General features: G+C 46.2%; 1 protein-coding gene across 1 annotated transcript; it reads right to left on the bottom strand.

Annotated features, from left to right (window-relative positions):
* Positions 1–2,020: 2,020 nt before the first annotated feature.
* On the bottom strand, positions 2,021–17,790 carry MCM2 (minichromosome maintenance complex component 2). The gene is made up of 16 exons (XM_039843607.1): positions 17,660–17,790; positions 16,546–16,772; positions 13,091–13,266; positions 12,719–12,979; positions 11,759–11,978; positions 11,275–11,482; positions 9,447–9,581; positions 8,945–9,136; positions 8,186–8,279; positions 6,791–7,041; positions 6,549–6,675; positions 5,839–5,951; positions 4,659–4,904; positions 3,693–3,875; positions 3,318–3,473; positions 2,021–2,859 (listed from the first exon to the last, which is right to left on the bottom strand). Exons 1-16 carry the CDS (start codon positions 17,663–17,665, stop codon positions 2,749–2,751), a joined length of 2,706 nt encoding a protein of 901 aa, XP_039699541.1. The 5' UTR covers positions 17,666–17,790; the 3' UTR covers positions 2,021–2,748.
* Positions 17,791–24,775: the final 6,985 nt, after the last annotated feature.

Here is a 24,775-nt window from a genome sequence, read left to right as displayed (position 1 = left end):
AAGGAAAGCTTTTCCTTGATCCTATATACCTTGCCAGAAATATCCCATTTCACTGCTCCCCTTCAGAAACAAACTTCTCAAGAGTTTTTACATATACAATTTCTACTCCCTTACTTGCCCTTTTATTCACACTGCATTGAAACTGCTCTTCAGAGTCACCACCAACCTCCACAGTCCCACAAGATGCACATGTAAAACAATTTTCTAACATCTCTGAATTGGAATGTCTTATGGTTGATGGCGTCTCATCATTCTAAATGTTAGCATTTTTGTCTTAGTTGCACATAAAATAATGGTGATTCTTATAATAGATGGCATCTTATATTTGGTGAAACGTGGTATAGTGGACAGGTTTGTCATTTTACCTGATCTTTCAGTGACATTGGCTCAAACTGACCTCAACCTCCATTTTTTTTTTTTTCTGGCTTCCAGAAACACCCTCTCCTCCTACCCTCTGCCCATTCCTAAGTGTCCTTTGCTGGTTCAGATGGGCACTCAGGGCTCCTTCAGTGATCACTTGTCTGTGACAGCTGTCAGTTGATTATAGTTCATGCCTAATCCTTTCCTCAGCAGATCTGTCTGCAAAGTTCACTTTTCTACTTGTATATCTAAAGTTTCTAGCCAACATGTCTGAAATGAAGCTCCTGGTTCTTCCCACTAAATCTCAGTCTATTTCTCAAGCTAGAAATCTGGTCTTCATACATAATTTCTTTTCTACCACTCCCATTTCTTATTCATCACTAAATCTTGACTAATCTACCTGCAGAATATATCTAAAATGTCCACTTTCCCCATCACCCAAGTCCAGACCACCACCATCTCTAGGCTATACCACAGGCTTCCACTCAACTCTTCCTATTTTCTCCCTTCAGTACAATTTACAATGACCAGATGGGATCGCCCTAAAAATACATTGGACCACGTTACTTTCTTGCTTACAACCCTTAAGGCTGCCTACTAGTCAGACTCGAGGCCTTATTACGCCTGTGTGCTATTGATAAGAAATGTATATTTTGTTCATCTCTGGTTTCTGGCCAGAACACCCTTGTAATTTCCTAAGAGATAAGAGCCATAGAGGCATCTTTTGTTGTAATATTTGGGTTTTACGATGTTTTCTGAACCAGCTCTACAAACAGCTCATGAAGTAAAGGCGATGTTTTTTGTTTTTTTGTTACCCATAATGACTCTCAACTACAGCTGAGTTTATATTAAGGAGGTGACTTTTGGAAAGCCCCTAAAAATGGAGCTTGGTTGCCAGGGAAAGCAATCCCATGATTGATCAGGTTAGAACTTTGAGCCCCAGCCCCTGACCTCTGCGGAGGGAGAGGTTGGAGGTTGAGCTTCACCCCTAATGGCCAATGATTTAATCACCATGTCTACCTAATGAAACCTCCATAAAAAAGCCCCAACTGAAGGGTGTTGGAGAGCTTCCAGACTGGTGAACAAGAACACATCCATTTCTGGAGAGGGTGGTGCATCCCAAATTCCCTGGGGACAGGTACTATGCTAGGGCGTCTTCCAGACCTCACCCTATGTATCTCTTCATACCAAATAAATCAGTAAGTGAACTGTTTCCCTGGGTTCTGTGAGCCTTTATAGTTATCAAACCTGAGGATGGAGTGGATGGGAACCTGTAATTTGTAACCAAATCTGATGTTGTGGGTGATTATTTGTGACTTATCTGAAGTGGGGGTAGTCGTGTGGGTCTGAGCCCTTAACTTTTAGTCTGTGCTGACTCCGGGTAGTTACTGTCAGACCTGAGTTAAACTGTAGGGCACCTGGTCTGTGACCCGAGAAAATTGTCTGGTGTGGAATACCCATACGTCACAAGTGTTCTCTAAGTAGAAGAAAAAGCTTTCCTTTCAGCCTGCAAGCCCGGCATGGTATGTTCCACCCAACTCTGCCATCACTTCTTGTTGCTGCATGCTTCAGCCACACCTACTCTTTCCTAGTCTTCCTCATGAAGACATCTAGGAAAGCCTGGGTTATATTAAGACAGAATTGAGACCAACAATACCAGTATTTAGATTTTATTTAATTTTATTAAAAACTTAAACCACAGAAACAATGTAAAAACGAGAGAATGGAGAAATGGTTAGGTAGGAGAAAACAGATGAACAAAGAAATGGTGAGGGGTAGTCCTAATTACTAGATCAACCCCTCCAACCCTTCCTCCTGCAGGAAACCAAACTGTGTCATTACAGAGCATAGGAGGGTTGTGCTCTCTTCTGCCCACATCATTTCTCTACTTATAGAAAGCTAGAAAAATCTGCATACAGAGTTTAGAAAAACACTACCAATACCTTAAACGTGTTCTTCAGCCAAAGTAGCTGAAGCAGGCAGGACACAGAACTCACTCCAAGAAGGTAATAGTTCGCCTAACACCCTTATATGCTCAGTCACCTAGAACACTGTGGGTATTCTGAATACCTAGGACTCGACCTAGGACAAAGTGGAGGCAAACTTCCTTGAAATGGTGGATTACCAAGCAGTTGAAAAAGAAACACTGGCAAAACATGCCCACTCAAGATGGTGAGAGAAGCAGAAATGGAGCCTAAGAAATAAATTCCACCATTCCCAGCCACAGCCTGAGCCCAGGAAACTGGGGGAAGCCAGAGAGTTCAGCTGCCAGCACTGACCCCCATCACACTGTATCCCCCAGCAGTTTGATTTTGTGTCCCTGAAGCAGAGCGAAGTGAGCACCAGAACTGATTTCCCAGCCAGAATCAAGAGAGCTGCTATGGAGGCTCAGAACTGCTGGAGGATCATCTTCCGCTTCAGGTCATGGCTGAACTTGTTCATCTGAAAGAGCTCACTGTCATAAAAGGCAGAGAGGTTGTGGATGTTGATCTGACGAGCCTAGAAGGAGGAAAGATCAAGTGAGTTGTGGGAATGGGCTCCAGAAAGCCCAAGTCCACACAGTCTTAGGTTCACTGCACTATCTAAGGCCCAGGCCAGGCAGGGCTCTCAGTGCCATTATAGGGAAAGTCAACCAGGGCAGAGGCTGGCTGTGTCAGGGTCTGAAACTAGACATAGGCCTGCTATCTCAGCTGTCAACTCCCTTTGAGCTCAGCTGAGTTATTCATTTGCCCTGTGCTGTCTCCTCTGTAGGATGGGATGATAGTAAAAGGACTTATGTTTTTTTGGCTGCTATCAAGATTGTAAGTGCATGGAATAGTACTCAGCACGTTATAAACAATAAATAGCTCTTCATCCAAGGCCCACACACGCACTGACACAGCAAGGACCAAAGATGACTAACAGCTCTCCAGGGAGCCAACACTGCCCTCCCCCCGACCTCCCATCTGTGCCCATACCTTGTCCACCAAGTCCTTCTCAGGCACTTCAATAATGTCCTGCTGGGCTCCAAAGCGATTACGTTGATACATCACCTGCTCTGCCACTAACTGCTTCAGTATGAAGAGTAATAGCTCATTGTTATCACGACGGAATGAAAGGTAGCGGGCAAAGGTCTGCATGAGAAAAGAGCAAAAGTAACCATTTCTCCCTACTGGGACTCTCAGAGTCACTACAGGATGATCAGATCCACTCCTGCCACACTCTTCACCACAGGTGAGGAAGGCAGATGAGGGAGCTTCTGCAGCCAGGCAGCACGGCAAAGCCTAGCATCTTGGCCAGTGCTTCAGATGCCCAGGTGTGGCTCCTGTGGCCCCGCCTTAGCTCACACCCACCTTCCGCATGCTGCGCATGACGCTGAATTTCTGTGTGTCGATGAAGCTCTCCAGCATCACACGGATGGCCATGTTGACATCATCCTCTATCACGTAGTCCCGTAAGTGGATGCGCGCGTGGGCCTCTGCCATGCGGATCATGGACTCGATGTGCCGCACTGTGATAGGGATGCTGCCTGTTGCCTGGATAGGAGGACAGCATCAGTTTTCTCAGGCAAGAAAGAAAGGCAAGGAAAATGGACAATGGCACTGCTAGCAGCCCCAACTCATCTAACCATCCTATGGCAGAAGTGCTCAACAGAGCCACCAGGTGAGTTCACATTTTCCATTCCTTCTTAAAGTATGGTAGTGCCCAGTGGATGCCTATGCTATGGCCTGACACTATTATACCTACACATTCTGCTCCCACCAGTTGACTTATATGCATCCCAGAGTCTGTTATACTGGTGGCCAGCTATCCTTGTTCCTGTCATGTACTAAGTACTATATAATCCAGTAAGTGAGAAACAGAAAATAAAGCTGTTGTTTCTATGAAAACTAAGTTGAATGCTCTAAGACTTGAAGTTAAAAGGTTAAAAAAAATGGGGAAAGTTGCTGTCTTGCTTAGGTGGGTGAGAGGCCAGTCTACAAGGATTCTGCATTCCAATTGCTTGCAAGCTGCCTTTAAATCCTCACTTCACTGCAAAACCGAAACTAGTTCAGAGCACTGTGTTCATGTGGATGAAATTTACGCGAAGTCAATATGGAACTTAATCAGTGGCCATCAAAAGACCTTGGCCCTATACCCACAGAAACAAACGCAGGCACATTTAAGTGCTGTCTAAAACAAAAGACTTACGATAGGTATGTTGTTTCTTTTTTAAGGCCTTTCTGCTTTATCACTTTTTGTATTAACTGACTTCGTGGATGAGAAAGCTGCCGCCTGCCTCTCGCCCTGCCCAGCCCTCCAGGTCCCTGGGCCCATACCATGGATTCTTTCCTCAGATCACTGTACATCTTGGCCACCTTGTCCTGGTCCATCTGGTTGAGCTTTGGGTGGACCTTCTCCTTGGCATAGATGATATACTTCTTCAGGACCTCCTGCGGCAGAGGCTCCACGCCATATGTGTTGGGCATGGTAGGCTCTGGGGCGCCGCCCAGCCCCTCCTCCTCCTTGTTGCTGGGGTGGTGTCTGATGTGGCTGCCAACCACAAAACGGGCCAGCATCTCATCCTAAGACAAGATGGAAGAGGGCAAGTAGGAGAGGAAGTCTTGTGGCTTGGCTTGAGAAGTCAGCTAGCTAGAAGAAGTGCAAGCTGATGTGCTCGAGAAGGATGTTCTCAACACTTATATCCTAAGCCTATTATGTGCCCAGCAGCTCCAGGTGCTAGGGTCGACCGGTAAGCGTGACTGAGCCCTCTCAGAGCTTACCTTCTAGTGAGGGGAGGTGCACAGTTTTTAAAATTAACTATTGAAAGTAACACATGCTAAGAAGAGAAATAGGGCAATGGGTGAGGACCTGAGGAGACTCCTCTAGCTAAGGCTGCCGGAGTGCCTCTTGTCATCTCACAATCCAGGAAAACAGTATTCCAGGAATGGAAAAGAACAAGTTCAAAGCCCCGGCATCTTTAAGGTGTGAAGTGAGGGGAGCAAGGAGAAGGCACAAGCGCAGAGATGATCTCACAGGGCCAGCAGCCACAGCAAAGATGGTTGACTTTCAGAATTACAGGGAAAGTTGCTAGGAAAGGCATGACCCAACATGCTTTCAAAAGATGGGCTCGGGATGGCTTCTAACTGGCAGTCTAATGGGAGTGAGAGTGGAAGCCAGGAGACAAACCACGAGACACCGCAGTACTTCAGTCAGAGCAAGAAAAGTTGGGTCTCTAGTTGTAGCAGAGAAGCAATAAGAAGCAGGTGGACTCAGGAGTTCGGACCAACAGGACTGGTGGCAGAGTATGGATGATGTTGACTGTGTGGGTGGGTGGCTGGGAAGAGGGGGCAGTGAAGGAGAGAGATATCAAGGATGATTTCTGAACACGAGAAAGAATGAAAAACACCATGGTGCATGTGATGCCCATTTCTCCATGCCTGGCACAAGAGAGGCTCTAAGTCTCACTCGAGGTCCCCAGAACTTACTGCATGGAACCTAAGACACAGGGTTGTGTACCTGTACTGGGTCCACTGTGTCCCTCACCACACATAAAATGTCAAAGCGGGAAATGATGGGCTCTGTGAGGTCCACGTTTTCTGAGAAGGTCAGTGATGGGTCATAGCGGCCCCCTGTAACACAAAAGCACTCTCCATCAGGGCTCATCCTCCCCCAGATCCTCTTCCTTCTAACTACAAAAAGTTTTCTAATCCCAGTTGTTTCAGTGACAGAAGGGGAAGGACTCTGGCAAAGGAACTAGAAGAAGATGGACTTTCAGTGCCTGCTGTCTGTCAGGTATTCCAGATAAGACACAGAAAAGGGACTTTTCCCCAAGCAACAGCCCGAAACAGCCCTGAGACAGAAGATACCTGTCTCCCAACAGAAACAGCCAACTAGATAGGTGAGGGTACCTGGGATCTCTAAGCACTTGCTAGCTAGGACCGACAACCAACTCCAACCCCACTCAGTCAACACACTAGATTCCTCTTCCCGGTCTTTTGAAAAGAATGGTCACAGGTGGTTCTGAGAATATGGCTCAACAAAAACCCAGGGGTTCTACTTCCCGCTCTGGCAGAACACACAGGAAAAGTGCTTTTTGTTGCTTAATTCCTAACTCAGAGTTGTGAGTGGATGAGAGGTGCTGTGGGTTCCTGATTCCTGAAGACAGGGTCTGAGTCTTGTCCACTTTAGCAAGCCCCGAGCCCCACTGGCTATCGTGCCCAGTATACCTATGGGGTTGGCAGCAGCAATGACAGTACAGCGAGCCTGCAAGGAGGTGACAATGCCAGCCTTTGAGATGGAGATACTCTGCTGCTCCATGGCCTCGTGGATGCTAGTTCTGTCCTGGTCATTCATCTGTAAGAGTCAAATGCTTGATTCTCCCCAATACATCCCAGTAACCCTTGTTCCCCACCAACTGAGGGCTAAGCCAACAAACCCTGAATCACACCACATGCATGAGTGGACCCACCTTGTCAAATTCATCGATAAGACATACTCCTCGATCAGCCAGAACCAGGGCCCCAGCTTCTAAGGTCCACTCCCGGCTGACAGGGTGCCGTTGGACATATGCCGTGAGGCCCACAGCTGAAGCTCCCTGGCCAGTGGTGAAGATGGCACGGCTAGACACTTTCTCAATGTATTTGAGGAACTGAGACTTGGCTGTGCCTGGATCTCCACATAAGAGCACGTTGATGTCACCTCGCACCTTGTGCTTGCCCCCTGGAGGAGGCAAGGATGGGAACAGAGGAGTGGGGACGAAAGGGAGGTCAGGGGTATAGGGCTTATCTCCAATTTCTCAGACTATTATGAATGGCGAAGGAATATTCTCTCCAGACAAGGATGCAATACCCTAGGACCAGAAATCCCACTTCTGAGCACTAAAGTCAGAAAAATGAGTGTATAAGTATGTGTAAAGATGTTCTTTGTAAATGGAAAAAACTGGAAGCAATTTAAATGTTCTCCAACTAGAAGGGTAACGAAACATACTATGCTCTATGGACCATGATACAGTAACTTAAAAAAATGAACTTGCTATGTATGCACTAATATCAAAAGATGACAAGATGTGTTACTGAGAAAAAGTAAGCTAAGTATATTATGCATAGTCACTTAGGCACACATATAGGAAACTGTAAATAGAAACATACGTGTCTTATGAAACCCTGTGTTTTCTAAGTATGCATATAAATCTATGAATGGCCAACAGTCTGGGAGTACATACAGCACATTGATGAGAGGAGTAACCTACGGGAAGGGGACTAGGATTAGATAGAATGGTCAACAGTGACTTTGGCCTTTCTGTGACATCTAACAATTTAAAAGAATATAATGTAAATACATGTTCAAGTATTACTTTTATAGTTAAAACTTAACTTAAAAGATAAAAGTTTTTTAAATAAAAGAGAAGCAAAGGTGAATTTGCTAAAATCACAAAGGAAGACAGTAATGGAGCTAGGGACACCCTGATGCTCAAATTGCCAGGCGCACAGGCTATGTTCCCCCTATGATGACTAAGCCGCACAGTCTGGCCTCCTCTTAACACATGCTTGCTCCTCTAGCACCAGGGCTTTAAATACAGAGTCCCACCTTGTCTGACACCTAGAACCTGGCTCCTACGAACTCCACAATGGTCCTCAACCTTTCTGGCACCAGGGACTGGTGCTCCTATGAGAATCTAATGCCTGATGATCTGAGGTGGAGCTGAAGTGGTGATGCTAGCACTGGGGAGCGGCTGCAAATCCAGATGAAGCTTTGCTTGCCTGCCACTCACCTCCTGCTGTGTGGCCAAGCTCCTAATAGGCCATAGACCAGTACAGGTCCATGGCCCAAGGGTTGGGGACCCCTGCTATAAGAGGCTGCTCACCTGGGTTTTTGGGCTCTCCTCCAAAAAGAGCCAGTGCCAGGCCTCTCTTGATGTCTTCATGCCCGTAGATGGAAGGAGCAATACTGGCAAAAATCTGAGGGAAGGAGGGAGAGAACCATGAGAACAAGATCTCTGCTCTCAAGTCCTTGCCAACTTGACATGCACAGATCACCCACGTGCTCCATCCGGTCTCAGGGGATTAGGATGTCTCCAGCCCTAAAGTACCCACTCCACCAGGCCCTGGCATTAAGCCCTACCCTCTACCTTGGGGCTTGTCATTAGTTGGCTCTGAGAATCACAGAACTTTAGAGCTTAAAAGAACTTCGGTCTGACTCCTTTATGTTCTCCCAGTTCAGAAAGGACTACCCCAAGGTTGCAGACCAAGAACAGAAAGGAGACAAGACACAGGCTTGGACAGCAGGAAGACCCTTCACAAGAGCTCTGTGGCCTGAGTCTCAGTTTCCTCAAATGGAAAAGATAATACTACCCAATTCACAGGAGTCTGTGAGCTCTAAATGAGACATTTATATAAGTGCTGGCTCCTGACTGGGTTGTGATGGAGAAATATGATAAATACAGAGAGTGAGGCATAGAAACAAACCAAGTTCTTTCAATGGATGAGTGAATAAAGATGTGGTACATATATACAATGGAATACTACTCAGCCATGAGAAGATGAAATATTGCCATTTGTGACATAAATGGATCTTGAGAGTATCATATCGCAGAGTGCAGCAGCCCCACAGGACCTCCACCTGCCTTCTCCCCGATCTGCTGGTCCTTTGAGAGGCTGGCAATCATCTTTACATCTTCATCAGTCAGTTCTCCCATGGCAACCTTGTTGTCCTTCTTGGACACATGGTTGGCTAAGATGACCGTGGCAAAGACGGGGAAGCCATTGGCAGTGTTGAGGGAGCCATCGTAGTTGTTGTGGTAGATGCCGGTCAGTTCCTGGGGAATGGGGAGACCATGTGGTCAGAGGGACCAGCCCCAGGGTCAAAGTGGGAGCTGGGCTCACCTCCACACCTGGTTTCATCCAATTATTTCTCTTCCAAGTCCTCCATGCTACAGACAAGAGAAACTCAGCAAAACCAAAGCACAATTAGTCCTCAATCCAGAGTTCCAGCTGGCCAGTCCAGTACAAGGAGCGACTCATCTCAGCCGACTTCTCGGCTGTCATCAATCCCTCCCTGCCCCGCCACAAATGCTCGAACTTCCTTAAGCAACTCAGTTCCCTCCCAGCCTACTCCTGGTCACATACTATCTCATCTCCTGGTTTGCAGCTGTCCACCAGATCAGCGAGGAGAATAGCATCCTTGGAACGGGGCAACCGGCCGGCCGCCACTTTGCCAGGACTCTCCTGAATGCGGATGCGCTGGTAGTTTTGATAGATGGTCTGCAAGGGACAAACAAACAGTCACAGGGCCTGTCCTTGTGTGGCAGACTTCAAGCACTGAATTATGTTGCCTGACCTTGACTGCGGCCCCGTGACAGAGAGAGCAAGTAGTGTTGTTATTCCCATCTAATGACTAGGAAACAGAGAGCCGAAGATGACAGGGAGTGAGCCCACTGTGACCAGCATATCAGTGGACAGTCCCCACTCCTGCCACCACTCCTGCCACCACCCTTCTGGATACCTCCTTACTGCTGGACAGTCAAGCATCTGTTAACATGCCGCAAAGCTGAGCCCTTATGTGTATAAATGCTGAGGCTAGGCTGCCTAGTTTCAGATCCTGCTCTGTGGCTTACACTGTGTGATCTTAGGCAAGCGAATCTCTCTGCGCCTTCTCTGCAATACTAATTCTCTGGAATGCTAATACTGCCAACAGCAACATTCCAGTGAGGCTTAAATCAAGTAATACATACAAAACACTTAAATCGATGCTTGAGAAATGGCAAATTATATTAGTTTGAGCTGACTGTCAAGTATCGTATGCCACCACTGTGCCATGCAATTTAATGTCTTATTTATCTAGAAAAGAGACCACATAATATAGCAGTTAAAAACATATACTCTGGGTCAAAATGCCTGACTTCTAATTCTGAGTCACTTCCTGGCTGGGTAAACCCAGCCAGTTTCTTCACTGGTAAAACAGGGTAACAGTACCTGCCATATAGAGTATGATGAAACTAAATGTTTCACCTGGCACCTGCCAAGTACTCCAGAAATGTCAGCTATAATTATTAATCCTCTACTAATTACTGTCTCAAGTTCCCTAGAAGCAGAGCCCCAAACTCTGCTCTGGTGCAAGAGACATTTGTGAAAGTGGAATCTGTAAAGGAGGGAAGGTAGACAGGGCAAGGAAACCTGGGCAGAGGCATGGGCTCAGCTGAAGTCCAGTTTTGCAGGTGTCTCTCACCAGGCAAGGCACACTTAAACTTTTAAGCAGGTTTTTAGCAGTGGGATCATAAGCACAACCTCCCAGGCTTTTTCTGGCAAGGTGGCTCTGGATAGGGCACTCCTCAGAAGCATAGAGCAGTAGAGGTCAGCAGCTAATACTCAGGGCCACTAGGCACAAAGGATGTCTAGGCATGCACTGCAAGTACCATGATGACCTCAACTTTACAGATGAAGTTGTTCCAGTACAAAGGCATATGTTACCTGCCTGGGGTCTTAAGGCCCAGAGGCTTTTGGCAGCGTCTCTTGAATAGGGCACAATAGTGTCTACGTGGTTACGATCCTGGGGCTCCCAACCAAAGGTCCAGAGAGGCAGGTACCAGATATGTCAAGAGGAAGTCTCGATGGGACTGCAGGTGCCCCATGGAATAAGAGACTAGAAAGCAGTTGCCCTACTAAGGGTGCAGTTTAACCAGATCTTATTTTTCAAGAGAAGCCAAAAACTTGGATGTTTTAAACAAATCATCTTATTTTTAAATACTGACTCGAATTTTTAAAAATGGGCCAAACTGAACATGTTGGCCGAGAGATCTGGTTTGCCCCCGGGTGTGGCCAATATACGATACCTTCTTGCTTCCCTCGGCTGCCCATGCTGATTTCCAAACTGCCTAAGAGATCAGGCAGGCCCTGAGTACTGGGGACCCCTGAGATATGAATGACAGCCAGCAGCCAGTGCTGTGTGCTTGCTCACCTCTTCCATGTTGACTTCAAAAGGGCCAGCTGACTGGCACTCAGGGCAGGAGCCGGGCTTCACTTCTTGGTTCTGGGACTGACAGAAGGGCCCTAGTACAAAGCTGCACTTGTTACAATTGTACTTGACCATGCTGAGCTGGGGCAGAACGCCTGTGCAGCTGGTCACCACTCCACTGGTACGAATCAGCTGGTTCAGGTGCAGCTGCCTGTGGAAATGAGAGGGCATATCAGAGGTCTGGAGCCCCAATGCTTGACCCACACCCTCCAGAGAGGAGTTCCATGTGAAGGCATTCCAACATAAGATCCCAAAAATTCGGGGCCCAGTGCCACCAGATCCATTGCACCCCACCCCTGTGCAAGCCAGAACTCACAAGTGAGGGCTCTCCTTAGCTACAGCCATCTACCCACACCACCCTCTTGAATGGTGCCTGAACTACAGTACAGAGGACCAGACCTCGGCCCCCGCCCTGCCCTCAGCTCACCTCAGTGAGCGCAGCTCCTCTACCAGAGGCAGGTGGGAGATGCGCACATGGATGCGGCTGGCAATGCGGTCGTACTTGGGGTACATGGCCAGCACGACCTCCAGGGCAGCCTCGTCAAAGATCTGTAGCAGCTCTGCTGGTGCCTCTGGCAGGAAGTATGCCAGGACATGCTCCCTGGCTGCCAGGTCCTCATAGTTCACCACCAGGCTCTCCCGGTTCTCTAGAGGCGGTAACAGAGACTGAGCGCTGAGTCGGAGAAGGCAATTCCCATCTCACTGTGCGAGGAGGGAGCCTGCTCACCCAGATCCTTGACTTCAAGCAGGAAAGCTTAGCTCTCATTTCTAAGGCCACCTTGCTTTAGCTATGTGACTTAGATTTAGAGACATATCCTGAGCCTCAACTTCCCAATCTATAAAATGGAAATGTCACACAGAGTACGAAGTCGCTAGGGAGATTAAGTAAAATAATACATGGAGAGTACCTAGTATAGCAGGGTTGCAACTAGAAATGCCTGCAAGAGCCAGGAAAGAAACCTATGAATAAACTGTGTCAAATTTAAGACAAATAGAGTAGAGGGGACAACAGGAAACCAAGATTTGCATGCCTCCTTTTAAAATTAATTCCTGTCACGAGAAATATGCCGTTGCTTTCTGATCAAAATAGTAATCAGATCTTTAGGTAAAATCTGCCAAATTTTAAGCATGTTAGAAAACACTCCATGGACAGTTGGCTGGAGCATCCTAGTATAGACTCACAATACTTTTTGTATTTTTCTGAAAGATGGACATCATGGGTGCCAGGTGCTAGCTCCTGTCAAGCAACAGGCAAGTAATTTAATGCTCCTTGTACTTCATGTCTCTATTAAATGTGCCCTTACAGGGCCAAAGCAATAACTTTCTGCAGGAAGAGTTTTGTAAGGTGAACTATAGTAAACAGAGGCTGGGAGTACAGAAGCCTCACCTTTACACATGTCACTGATGCGCTCCTTGAAGACATTGTGGCCATGGCCGTCCACATGGGTGCGCAAGAAGTTCTTAAAGCGGTGGTGTATCTCCAGCCGGGGCCCTGCCATGCTCACCCACTCGCGCACGGAGTGGCCCTTCAGGTCCTCCAGATTCTCAATACTCTCGATCATCTCCTCATCCTCCTCACCGTCCTCTGTGGCCCGCTCCACCTGGCGGCGCTTCCGAGCAGGGCGCTCTTCATCCTCCTCATCGCTGTCTGAGGGCGAAAGGAATGTCTTCGAGTTAAGTCTTCCTGAGCACTCCTTCCCAGTTCCCCTAGGCACTGTAAGCAGGACCAGCCCTCGGGGGTGCAGACATCTCAACATACCATACAGAAGCCCACGGCGCATGCGGCCCAGGCCCCGGCCAGCCTCACGGTCACGCTGCCGCATGGCCCGCTCCGCTGCATCTCTCTGACTGGCTGTCAGCTCCTCTACATCCTCATCATCCAGAGCCAGTCCATCAGCCTCGTAGGTGTCCAGCTCTGGGATGGCTCGGTAGTCCCTGAGAGACCCCCAAATGTTAGCATTAAAAAACAAAAACAAAATGACCCAAACACAACCCAGGAACTTGGCCTGGTTCAGAAGGCTTAGGAGCCCTGGCCTGGGCAAGCCTGAAGAGTCACCAGGCCAAAAAGAGAGAAGGCTCAAAAGGATCTCCAATGGATAAACCAGGTGTGGTCTACCCATACAATGGACTAGTATTGTCTCGAAAAAGAAGCAAAGTCTGATGCATGCTACAACATGGATGAACTTTGAGGACACTGTGCTCAGTGAAGTAGGCAAGTCATACAAAGATATATAATGTATAATTCAGTTAGGCAAGATAAAAAAAATTCTGGAGATGGTGGTGATGGTCGCACAATCTGAGTGTACTTAATATCACTGAACTGGACACTTAAAGATAGTTAAGATGGGAAATTTTATGTATATGTATTTTTCTCCAATAAAAAGAAGGGGGGAAGGGCTCACCATTCAGCTTTAAGCACCCAATAAGGATTGGAGGAACCACGAAACCTTCACACAGAAAGGCCTTTCAGAGAGCAAACCCCAGGTCCCCCATGGGGTAGAAATTCTCTCTCTCTCTGACAATGCCAAACCCTTTCAAGTCCTGAGGTCTTTCATTCACATCAGCCAAATCAGCCTCTCTAAAATGCCCACCCACTAGCTCAAGCCTCTCAGCTCCTCTAAGACTCCCCCGCCCCAGGGACTCATTTTCCACAGTGTCATCTATCAGTGATTTAAAGGCGAAGTGCCTTAATAAGGAACTCCTGAGAGCAAAGCCCTGCTCTCTCTTCTCTGCAATTCCTGGAGGTGGACACCATTGCTCCATCTAAAAGATGAGGAAAATTAGCATTAGGGGATGATATGTCTTTTGCCAATGGTCACTCAGTAGAGCTAGGTGTCAAAATGCAGCCTAACCACAAATCTCAAGCTTGTTCCCTGATACCACACTACCTCTCCAAGATAATCCTCTTAGAATTTTCTTTTTTTCAGGTAAGTGGTGATCAGGGAACTACTACCATTTGGGTTTTTTTGTTTGTTTTTTGCAGTAAACTGTCAAACTACATTCTCAGAACAAGTAATCCCATTGTGCTGATGCCAGAAACAGTACCCAAGGCCAGGTAAATTCCTGGACTGATCCATTTCTGAATTCTTAAATTCTCAGGGAAAAGGTATCTGACTCCTCAAAAAAATTTTAAGACACATGAAATGTCCTCAGTGAAATTCTAATTGGTCCATTAAAAAATTGGTAAATTGGACTTCATCGAAATTAAAAACTTTTCTGCCTCAAAACATACAATTTATAAAATGAAAAAGATGAGCTGTAGATTGAGAAAACATTTGCAAATCACGTATCAGATGAAGAACTTGTATCCAGAATAAATTTTAAAAGACTCTTACAACTCAATAATAAACAAGTAAATGACCCAAACAGACCTTTTCCCAAAGATATGTAAATGTCCAACAAGCATGTTAAAAGGTGCTCCACATCATTAATCATCAGAAAAAGGTAAATTAAAACCCTAATGAGATACCACCTCACATCCATTAGGATGGCTATTATCAAAAAACAGAAAATAACAGGTGTTGGCAAGAATGTGGAGAAATGGGAACCTTCATATACCACTTGTGGGAATGTAAAATAGTACAGCGGCTTTGGAAAACAGTCTAGCAGTTCTTCAAAAGAGTAATCATAGCTATAACCCAGCAATTTCATCCCTTGATAGTTGCTGAAGAGAATTAAAAACACATGTTCACATCAAAACTTCATAGCAATATTATTCATAAGTGCACAAAAGTGCAAAGGACCCAATGTATATCAACTGATTATGAATAAAATGTAGTCTAGCCATACAATGGAACATTATTCAGCAACAAAAAGGAATGAAGTACTGACACATGCTAAAACACAGATGGGCCTTGAAAACCACACTAATGCAAAAAAGCCTGTCATAAAAGGTCATGTATTATGATTCCATTTGTGTGAAATGGTCAGAACTGGCAAATCTGAAGAGACAGAAAGTTAGATTAATGGCTGCTTAGGAGTAGGATAGGAACCAGGACTAACTGTAAACAGGCACAAGGGGTTTTACTGGGATGAACGTTCCCAACAAGGAAATGTTCTAAAACTAAAGTGTAGTGATGGTTGCCAAACTCAGAAGATTAACTAAAAAGCAATGAATTGTATTCTTACGAAGAGTGAATTTTATAATATATAAATTATAGATCAGCAAACATGTTTCTTACAAATCCACAAAAACAAAGTCTAACTGGGCCCAGCTACCAGAGGTAGCCTCAGATAACTATCCAGAGGTCCCTGCAAAGGGCCTCTCCTCTCATTCTCTGAAAGGAAGAAGGAGATGGAAACAGGGAGTAGAGGATAAGAATAATTCCACACTGCACAAGGACCCATCTAGGGCTGATTTGTCCCAAGACTCCTTATTCCCTCTACAGTATGGCATGTGCTGCACACCCAGTATGATCGTCCAGGGTGACAGTGCTTAAAGCAAAGATCCAAATGGTCCAGAGTGCCCTTGACAGTTCATGAGATGACTCACAAAGGGCACTCCCTGTGGAATGTGAGATGGCCTGTACAGTCCTGTTTACACACACCAAGTTTGGAACCCCAAGTCCCAGAAAAGAAAGGCCCAAAGGAGACTCTTCATGAGGCTCCTAGGCATACACACAATTCTACTGATGCATCTACCAAATCCTGGTTGTAAATATGGGGTAAGGCTGCAGTAGAAATCTAACTTTGCTTCCTTGCAGAGCTTACTCTACTGTCTTAGCGTTAAGCCTCAATAACTTTTAATACATGTTTATAAATTTACTAATAAGTGTGAAAATATCTAATAGAAGGCCTGGTACAGATTAGGCACAATAACTATTTGCTGAATTGAATCTAAATCGCAGTTAATCAGCCATGTCCATTGTTTTTTTGAAGCTGCAGAAAAACTCGGCTGCCTGCTTCCCGTCCCCCCTGGTTGGCAGCCCTGATGTGACCCACCAGGTTAGAGACCCCTTGCATCCCCTAGGGTGCACATCTTATGGAGTTGGGGCTTATCCAGGCCTTAGAGTATAGTCTTAGATATAGCAAGTTACATGGACCTCCACTGTGGCCCCATGAACCTGTCTATCTCCCCGCATACCTGAACCAAGATTCTCTCAAAGTCACGATGCTCTAATTTGCCTGCTTCCCAGAACCCAAAGCAAGGCTGCTGACACACAATGGGCTCTTTGCAAAACGATCTGCCGAGTTCAGGGCCCTGAATGAAAGTACCTCTCCATGCCATCTCCGATAAGTTCCTCTCCATCCTCTTCCTCCAGGGGCCCCTCTGTGCCTAGCAGCCCCTCAGATTCATCCTCAAAGGGAGGAAGGTCACGGCCAGGGCTAGAGGTCAGGGCATCTGTGCGCCGAGAGCTTCGTCCAGGGCTGGAGGTGAGAGGATCATTGCTTCGCCGACGCCGGGCTGGGCTGGAGGCCATGGTGAAAGACTCAGATGATTCCTGCAAGGGAAGATCAAGAAAGTGAGGGCTGACTTAGTTTCCTATAAGGTGGTCTTCCCTACCAGTTACCCTCTCTGCCCTCCACCACACCAATCCCCTTGCAGCCTCAAGACTTTGCACTTGCTGTTCCCCCTACATGGAATGCTCTCTGAGCTGAGCCAGGGGTTTCTCAACACACATGAACCAGCTCAAATATCACTTCCTCGAATATCTGGTCATTCACAATACCCTGTTTTCTCCATGACAAATAACTAGGATATCTCATTTGTTTATGTATCTGTTTATAGTCTATTCCTCTCGGTAGCATGCATTCCCACCCATGTGAGCACCCATACTGTGCCAGACACCTCTATACAAGGGCAACCAAAACATAAATGATCTGATGCTTACAGGCTGGTGGAGGGGTCAGACAGTAAACGAGACAAAAAGACTAAAGAAAAAAAAAATTACAATAAGGACTGCACAAAGATGCAGGACCCTGTCTTGTGTACACCCAGCGCCAAGCACAGAGAGGGCGTCCGACAAGCTTGTGAAGAGTGAATAAATGACGGTGGCCAGGCGGGCTGGGTTCGCTTCGGGAGTCTAATTTCAGGCTGGGGTGTGGGAGGCGGCATTATCAGGACTTGATTGGTGTGGGGCCCTCTGGCTTTGCAGACCCCGAGAGAAATCAGTTCCCAGCCAAAGCCCAGGGGCCCAACTCCAACTGGAAGAACGATCTCGGGCAGGCGCAGGAGAGCAGACAAGAGAGAGGACGAGAGGCGCGTAGCATCCCCCTACCCCGCGCTGCCCTTGCTGCTGGGGCACGCGCCCCGCACCGTCCACGCCCCAGGCCGTGAAGATGTGCGGGCCGCGGGGACCAACAGCGCGCCCAGCACGCGCACACTCACCGCCATTTCAGCGCCGCGCTCCACTCGACTACTCCCACAACCAGTTTTCGCGCGAAAAGTGGCTCACGTGACCTGCCCGAGCCGGGGAAGCGTCTGACGGAACATGGCGTCATGACGTCAGCACCTACTTGCGTCACTCTGGCGCGCGGGGGGCGGACGCGTCCAGGATGGCTGAAGACCCCGCCCACAACGCCCGGAATCGCCCTGCTCAGGAGGTTGGAGGCCCTTGCCCCTGGCCGCGAAGGCGTACGCGGCCGCATACGCAGCGCTGTCGTCACTAGAGGTTTGGGAGCTGAAGCTGCTGGTGCGGGTACTTAAGACAAGCTCCACCTGCTGACTGCCTGACCTTGGTCACGGTTTGGCCGCTTTATAGATGAGGCAACTGAGGTTCAGAGCCTTGTTTTCTGAGATCTTCTTACTTTCTGAGTGGATAGTCAGTTTCGGCTTCTCCAAAAGCTCTCAGGCTGATTACTCCAAGCACAGAAAACACTCCAGGATTGTAGGAAGCCGCTTCTGATGTTATAGTAGGAGTTAGCCTCACCAAGGGGAGCAAAATGCAGGGATGTTCTAGATGGGAAGAACGACGTTTATAAAGATGTAGTGAGCATGGCACAGTGATGATCTGCAAGCAGTGCCACAGTTCCGGTTACACAGCTTGCGATGCCCAGGAAGGGACAAGACTTGAGGTTGCAGAGCCTAGGTCACAAAAGTTCTCCAAGTCTTTCTAGGGAGTTGGAGCTTTATTCTGAGGGCGATGGAGAGCCACAGAAGGATTTTGAGCAAGTGAGAGGATAACCAATGTGAGTTTTAGGAAAATCCCTTAGGCTGTCCCTCGGAGGTGGATTGAACCAGGTTGAAGGTGTTGTTGCGGTTTTTCCTCCAGTTACATGTGGCTCCAGCTAAGGCAGGTCCCTTGGTGAGCCGGGGGGTGGGGAGGGCTGGATCACAATCCTCTTGATATTTTTGTGCAGTGAATAAGCATCTCTGAGTGGGACCCAGGACATAGGGCAGGAGGGATGATGAGGGCTTAAAATATCCAGGAGAAATTTAGGAGATGGATAACAAAAGGGAGGCATCCAGGATAATACCAGGATTCTGCTTAGGAGACGAGATGGATGATGGCATCATTTCTGAGATGCAGAATGCAGGAGGAAGACAAGTTTTGGGGAAAAGACGAATTTGTTTCTGGCTGTGTTGGACATGGGCCTCGAGTAGAGATATCCAGAGGCCATTTGATATTATGGTCTGGGGCTCAAGAGGGAGTTTGGGTTGTAGCCGTAGATGGCCTTAGCAGTGGTTGTATAACCAGATAGTGCAGTGAGGAGAGAAGGCCCAGGCCTGGGTCCCGGGAAACTTTTACAGTTAAGAGGCACCAAGGATACTGGACAGGAGTTGTGATATTGGGAGCCACTAAAGGAGAAGCCAGAGAAGAGATGATGGGTGGGATTACATTATCTATTTCAGCGTAACAAATTATCTGGAAATCTAGCAGGTAAAAACAATTACCATGTATTATCTCAGTAGCTGTGGGTCTGGATGTGGGCTCAGCTTAGCTGGATCCTCTGCCTCAAGGGCTCTCACAGCCTGCACTGGTGGTGCTGGCCAGAGCCCTGGTCTAATCTGAAGGCTCAGCTCAGGCAGGCCCTGCTTTCAAGCTCCCTCATGTGGCAAGATTAAGTTCCTCCTAGAATATAGGATGAGAACTTGGGTTTCATACTGGCTCTTGGGTGGGGGCCTCCTCAGTTTGCCATGTGAGCCTCTCTATAGGGCATCTCACAAATTGGCAGCTGGCTTTGTTCAGAGCAAGTGAACAAGAGGGTGAGAGAGCCCATACACAACAGAGGCCATGTCCTGGAAGTGATATTCCATCACTTTTGCCATATCCTGTTTGTTAGAAGTAAGTCACTAGGTTCAGCCCACTGTCAAGGAGAGGAGATCACTGGAGGCTACTTGGAGGCTGCCAGCCAGGGGAGACAAGGTGGTAGATGGGAACAGCAGGTGACAAGCTGCCAAGAGGTCAAGTTTGGCAAGGACCAGGAGCCAATGAGTGGCCCTGGTAAGAGCCAGTTCATGCCATAATCAGTGTCAGACACCACATTGAAGTGTGTTGAGGAGTGGGGTGCCGGGAGGTAAGAAGGGTGAATTTGGACAATTATTTGGAGAAGTTGGGCTGTGGGACATGGGCAGTACAAAACTGGAGTGGGATGTGGGGCTTTTTTTTGAGATGAGAGACACTTGGGCATGTTTAAATGCTAATAGGAGGAGGGAGAAGAAATGGCAAGGTGGAAAAGGGTGGGGGCAGCCTCTATTATGGCCTGCAATGATCCCTACTTCTGGTATTCGCACCTTTATGTGATCTGCCACATTATACCAGAGTTGGTCTGCATGACCAGCAGCATGTGACAAATGATTAGATGTCCTTCAGAGACTAAATTATAAAAAGCTCTGTTGCTTTGCTTTCCTCTCTCCTTCTTCATCAGATAACTCACTCTAAGAGAAGCTGGCTGCCATGTCCTGAGGACACACAGGCAGCCCTGTGGCCAGCCTACAGAGTGAGGAACCAAGGACTCCAGCCAATAACCATGTTGGACTCACTCTGGATGCACATCACCTTGGGGTTTTATTTTTCTCACATCAGTGGGCATCTAACACTAACATGATCAAGGACAAGTCTCCTTCTCAACTTCTGGTTTCACTAGCTTCAGCCTGTGGCTTTCATCCTCAAGGTCTCAGAATGGCTCTCCCTTCCCTCCCTCTCCCCGCCCCCAAGGCATTGTATCTGATAAATGATGCAGCTCATTTCTGATAAAGCTTAGCCTTTTCCCTTATTTGTCAGCTGGTCATGAGAGACTCCCCAGTCAGCTGTAGGTGTGAACAAGGGAGAGGCACTGGTGCAACAGTGATAGATGATGTAGATCTACAATGGATCACTTAACAGTCTTAACTGGATGGCTGCTGAGCCCACCTGAGCTTATGACTTCGTGGGCCTGATGATAGAACTCAGTTTTTCAGGAGCAGCTCTTCCCTCACAGTCACTTGAGTCCCCTAGTCATCTCTACCAGGGTCCAGTATAGCCTGGTAGAGTTGTATTTTGAATTTGTATATAGTTTTCTGCTGTAGATGTCTTGGCCTTGCTCTAGAACCTTAGGGGTCTACACTGTGGTTTCCCCATATGAAAGAAAAACAGCAAAATGGAGTTGGTATTGTAGAAAGCAACCTAAAATGGAGCCAGGAGTCCTCCATGAAGGTGAGCTAATATACCCCATCCATTTGAAACTGAACTGTTGAACTGGGCTAAACCAAATGGCTACATCCTGATATAGTTCCTAGAAAAGGCTCTACATCATTGAACTCTATTAAAAAATAATATTTTCACCTAGCAATGGACATAAGCAATTAATTATGTATAGCATAGTGTAAGTCTCCTTGCCAGCACCCAGTCACACACAGCTTTTTCAAAGCAGCTTGTGTAATCTCTTTAGAAGCCCCCCTTTTTTGTCTTTATAAACTGTCTCTTTCTTTCCCCTTCAGAACACAGTTGGGTTTCTACCCAAATCTGTGTCTCCAGGATTTGCAAGTCTACAAAAAAAAAAGGACCCCCAAATAAAGCTTTTGTAGTTCCAGTTCCAGTCAAAACTGATTGATATTACATGGTCTCAGAAGTAGGATCCAGAGTGAATTGCTTCCTCCTCTGACGCCTCTATGGATTCAAGTGAGGTACTTACAAGAGTCCATTACACTATCCTGGTCCAGGATCCTTGTGGTAAGTCCTCCTAGACCTGAACCTCCTGCCTCGGTTGACTTTCAGGCTCTATCTGGATGTCTTCTGTTCCTAGCTTTCTGTCTGAGGGACTACGGCACCCATTTGGTAATTACTTTTGAAAAATGGGAAGATGCTTTCTGAGAGGCTGGTGCACAGCCACCTTCTGGAACTCCTACTTGATTTATGTACAAAACATTACAGGCCCCCATCTTGTAAATTTCTACCTCTCTGGATCATAATCACCCAGGAGGATTTACAATTAAACTGGCCACATTGGGGCTCTTTTGAAATCCCCAAGTTAATCTATCTGTACAGTCAGTTGGAAAAAGACTACAAAACTAAGCAAACTGAAATGGAATGCATATTTTAATTTGTGTTTTGAGGCCTCCACACATATAAGTAATTCAAAGGTTGCTTCCCTCCAAGACAAATTCTAAATTAACCAAAGCAAATTCCAGGTTGCCTCAGAAACTCACTAAACTTGAGGAAACTTCTAAATGTTCATCTGACATCTCTTTATCTGCACCTTGCATTCCTTTGCTGCCTGCCTGTTTTCCCCCTCTTTACTCTTTACTTACTAAACTCCTTTTTTATAACAATGAACTTGAGGCTCCCTTAGACTACCCTGCTCTTACCACCCCATTTAATGTTAAACTGTCAGATGGGCCTAGGCCAAGATGACAACCCCTTTTTTTTTCTTATACCCCATTGACTAAAGCTGAGCTCAAGAATTCCCTAATCTAATTCCAAAGAGGACCTCCATTGGGTTTGCTAGAGATTTCTGCTCACTATCCAAACATGACCCAAGGCCCTCTGACCTCTATCAGTTCATAGGAGAAGGTCATGCCAGAGAACAGCCAAACAAGGTGGGAGACTTGACCCTTGAGAATGAGAAGCCATGAACAAAGCCTCAAAGCTGGCTAAAGGGCTTCATGAAAAGACACCTGAGGCTTTCCCTTGAGCTATTTTTTGGAAGAAAATTCAAAAATATGTTCGAAAACCAGATTAAACTTTTTGATAATTATGATAGATTTGAAAAAGTTTTTAAGCAGTATTCTGGCATGGATGAAGTCAATGATGATGCCTCAAAGCTTTTTAATCTAGCTTTTGTTGAGGGTATACAAGACAAACTTATACAACAGGTAAAAATATTACAACTTATTTGGACCACCACGCACACCCATGATTTAGTACATTATGCTGAGCAGCTCTCTGAGCTATCTAGGAAGTTACTAAAAAGAAAGCTACACAAGCCCTAAATGCCAAAATTCAAGCAACTCAAGTAATAAGCCTATAAGTACAGCAATTGATGGCTAAATCCACCATCCAAGGTTCCCAAGGCAAACCACCATTCAAAGGGGTTGGTAATTGTAAAAAGCCTAGACATTGGGAAAAAAGATTATTTAAAGCACAAAAGGCAATTACAAGGCCAACAGCCCATAAAATTGGCAAATCCTTCTTAAGGATTCCAACCTAAATTTTCTCAGCAATAGGGCTGCTCTGAGGATCAAAAGGGGATTGTCCCTATGCTCCTAATTCTTTAGGAAAAATTGTTCTATTAGCAATGAGGTAACTAAGGCCCTCATAGATACCAGAGCTACCTTATCAGTTCTTAACCCCACCAGCCTCTCCATTTCCCTTCTGTGGAGTACTGAAACCATATGAATGGTGGAGATTTCCGACCAACCCATCACTATCTCCAAATCCCTTCTGATTCTTTTATTTTGGGCCTATTCAAGGAACCCACTCATTTCTTTTGGTTCCCTCTGTATTTCTCTCTAGGGGAAGACTTTCTTGAAGCTCACAAAGCCCATATATTTTCTTCTCTCAAAAGGGGGAAATATTCTTACATCTTGAGCTTCTGACTATTGACCCTCAAAAGAACTAGATCATAGTATTCCAGTTTTTTTTTTCAATCTCTTTAACTGACTCAAACCCTCTTAGATTCTATTCCAAATGAACTTTGGTTGAAAAATGCCACTGACATTGGTTGCATTTATTCTGCAACAGAGATAAAAATTCAAATTAACAAAAATAAACTTCTGCCTAACATCCATCAATATTCATTAAATGCAGAGGCCATTCAAGGAATAAAACCTATTATTGAGGAATATCTCAAAAAAGGCCTCATCGTTCCTTGCACAAGCCCTTGCAATACTCCTATCCTCCCTGTTAAAAAACCTTGTAGGAGGTGGTGGAGATTTGTTGAAGCTCTAAAAGCTATAAATAGTATAGTCATGCCTTGGCACCCAGTCATGCCTAACCCTCATACCTACTCTCAGCCATACCACAGGCAAGTAAATTCTTTTCAGTTATAGACTTCTGTAGTGCTTTCTTAAGCATCCCTGGTCATCCTGAAAGCCAGTTCTTATTTGCTTTCAATGGGAAGGACATCAGTAATGCCTGAGGGCCACATTGAAAGTCTGACTTAACATTTCTCAAAATTTAAAGGCAGATATTGCCCATATATAATTCCCTTACCAGTCTACCCTTTTACAATATGTGGATGACCTCCTCCTCTACTCACCCTCTAAGGAAGCATCCCTGGAAGATAGCCTTCACCTCCTTCAAGAACTAGCAAAAAAGAGACATAAGGTAGCTACAGGGAAACTGGAGGACTGTAAGATTCAAATTAATAATCGGGGACATTTAATTACTGATTAAGACATTTAGCCTCCCCTTGGATTCTGATAGGATCCAGGGCATTTTAACTTTTTCAGGGATTCCTAGGTTTGGCTGGATAGTGTGGAAATTGGATTCCTATTTTTTCAGTCATGGCTCAACCTTTTACTCCATTCTCAAAGCTGACCAGACAGAGCCTCTCACATGGACTTCAGTAAAGGGATCCCAGAAGGCCTTCAGTAAAATAAAAAGCAACCTTTATTTTCTACCTGCTTTAGGACATCCTAAATATCTATTGCCTTTTTTTCTTTTTGCCCATGAAAGAGAGAGAAATGCCTTAGGTTTCTTGACCCAAAGACATGGAAGCCAACATGGGCCCATTGGATACTACAGTCAACAATTAGATCCAGTGGCCAAAAGTCTTCCTCGCTGTATGAGACCCATTGTGGCCACTGCCAATCTATTACAACATGTAGAAGAGGTAATAAAGGGCTCTCCAGTGACTCCTCATGTGCCTCATTCAGTGGAAACCCTACTTAACTCTCAACAAACTCAGCACTCCTCTGCTAGCTGACTAACCTCCTATGAAGTTCTTTTATTGTCTACATCTAATGTGACTCTTGCTCTGAGGCAGGATAGTTACCCTAGAGAAGTTCCCCCATCCCTCCAGGATGTGGCTCTGGAATTTTTCCTCAGTTCTTTATCCAGTCTTCTCCTTGTTTTGATTTCAA

The sequence above is a fragment of the Pteropus medius genome, unplaced genomic scaffold, assembly GCF_902729225.1.
Source record: "Pteropus medius unplaced genomic scaffold, Ma_sr-lr_union100, whole genome shotgun sequence".
Taxonomy (NCBI): domain Eukaryota; kingdom Metazoa; phylum Chordata; class Mammalia; order Chiroptera; family Pteropodidae; genus Pteropus; species Pteropus medius.
The sequence above is the reverse complement of the archived record's forward strand: the minus strand, read 5'-3'. Positions and strand labels throughout refer to the sequence as shown.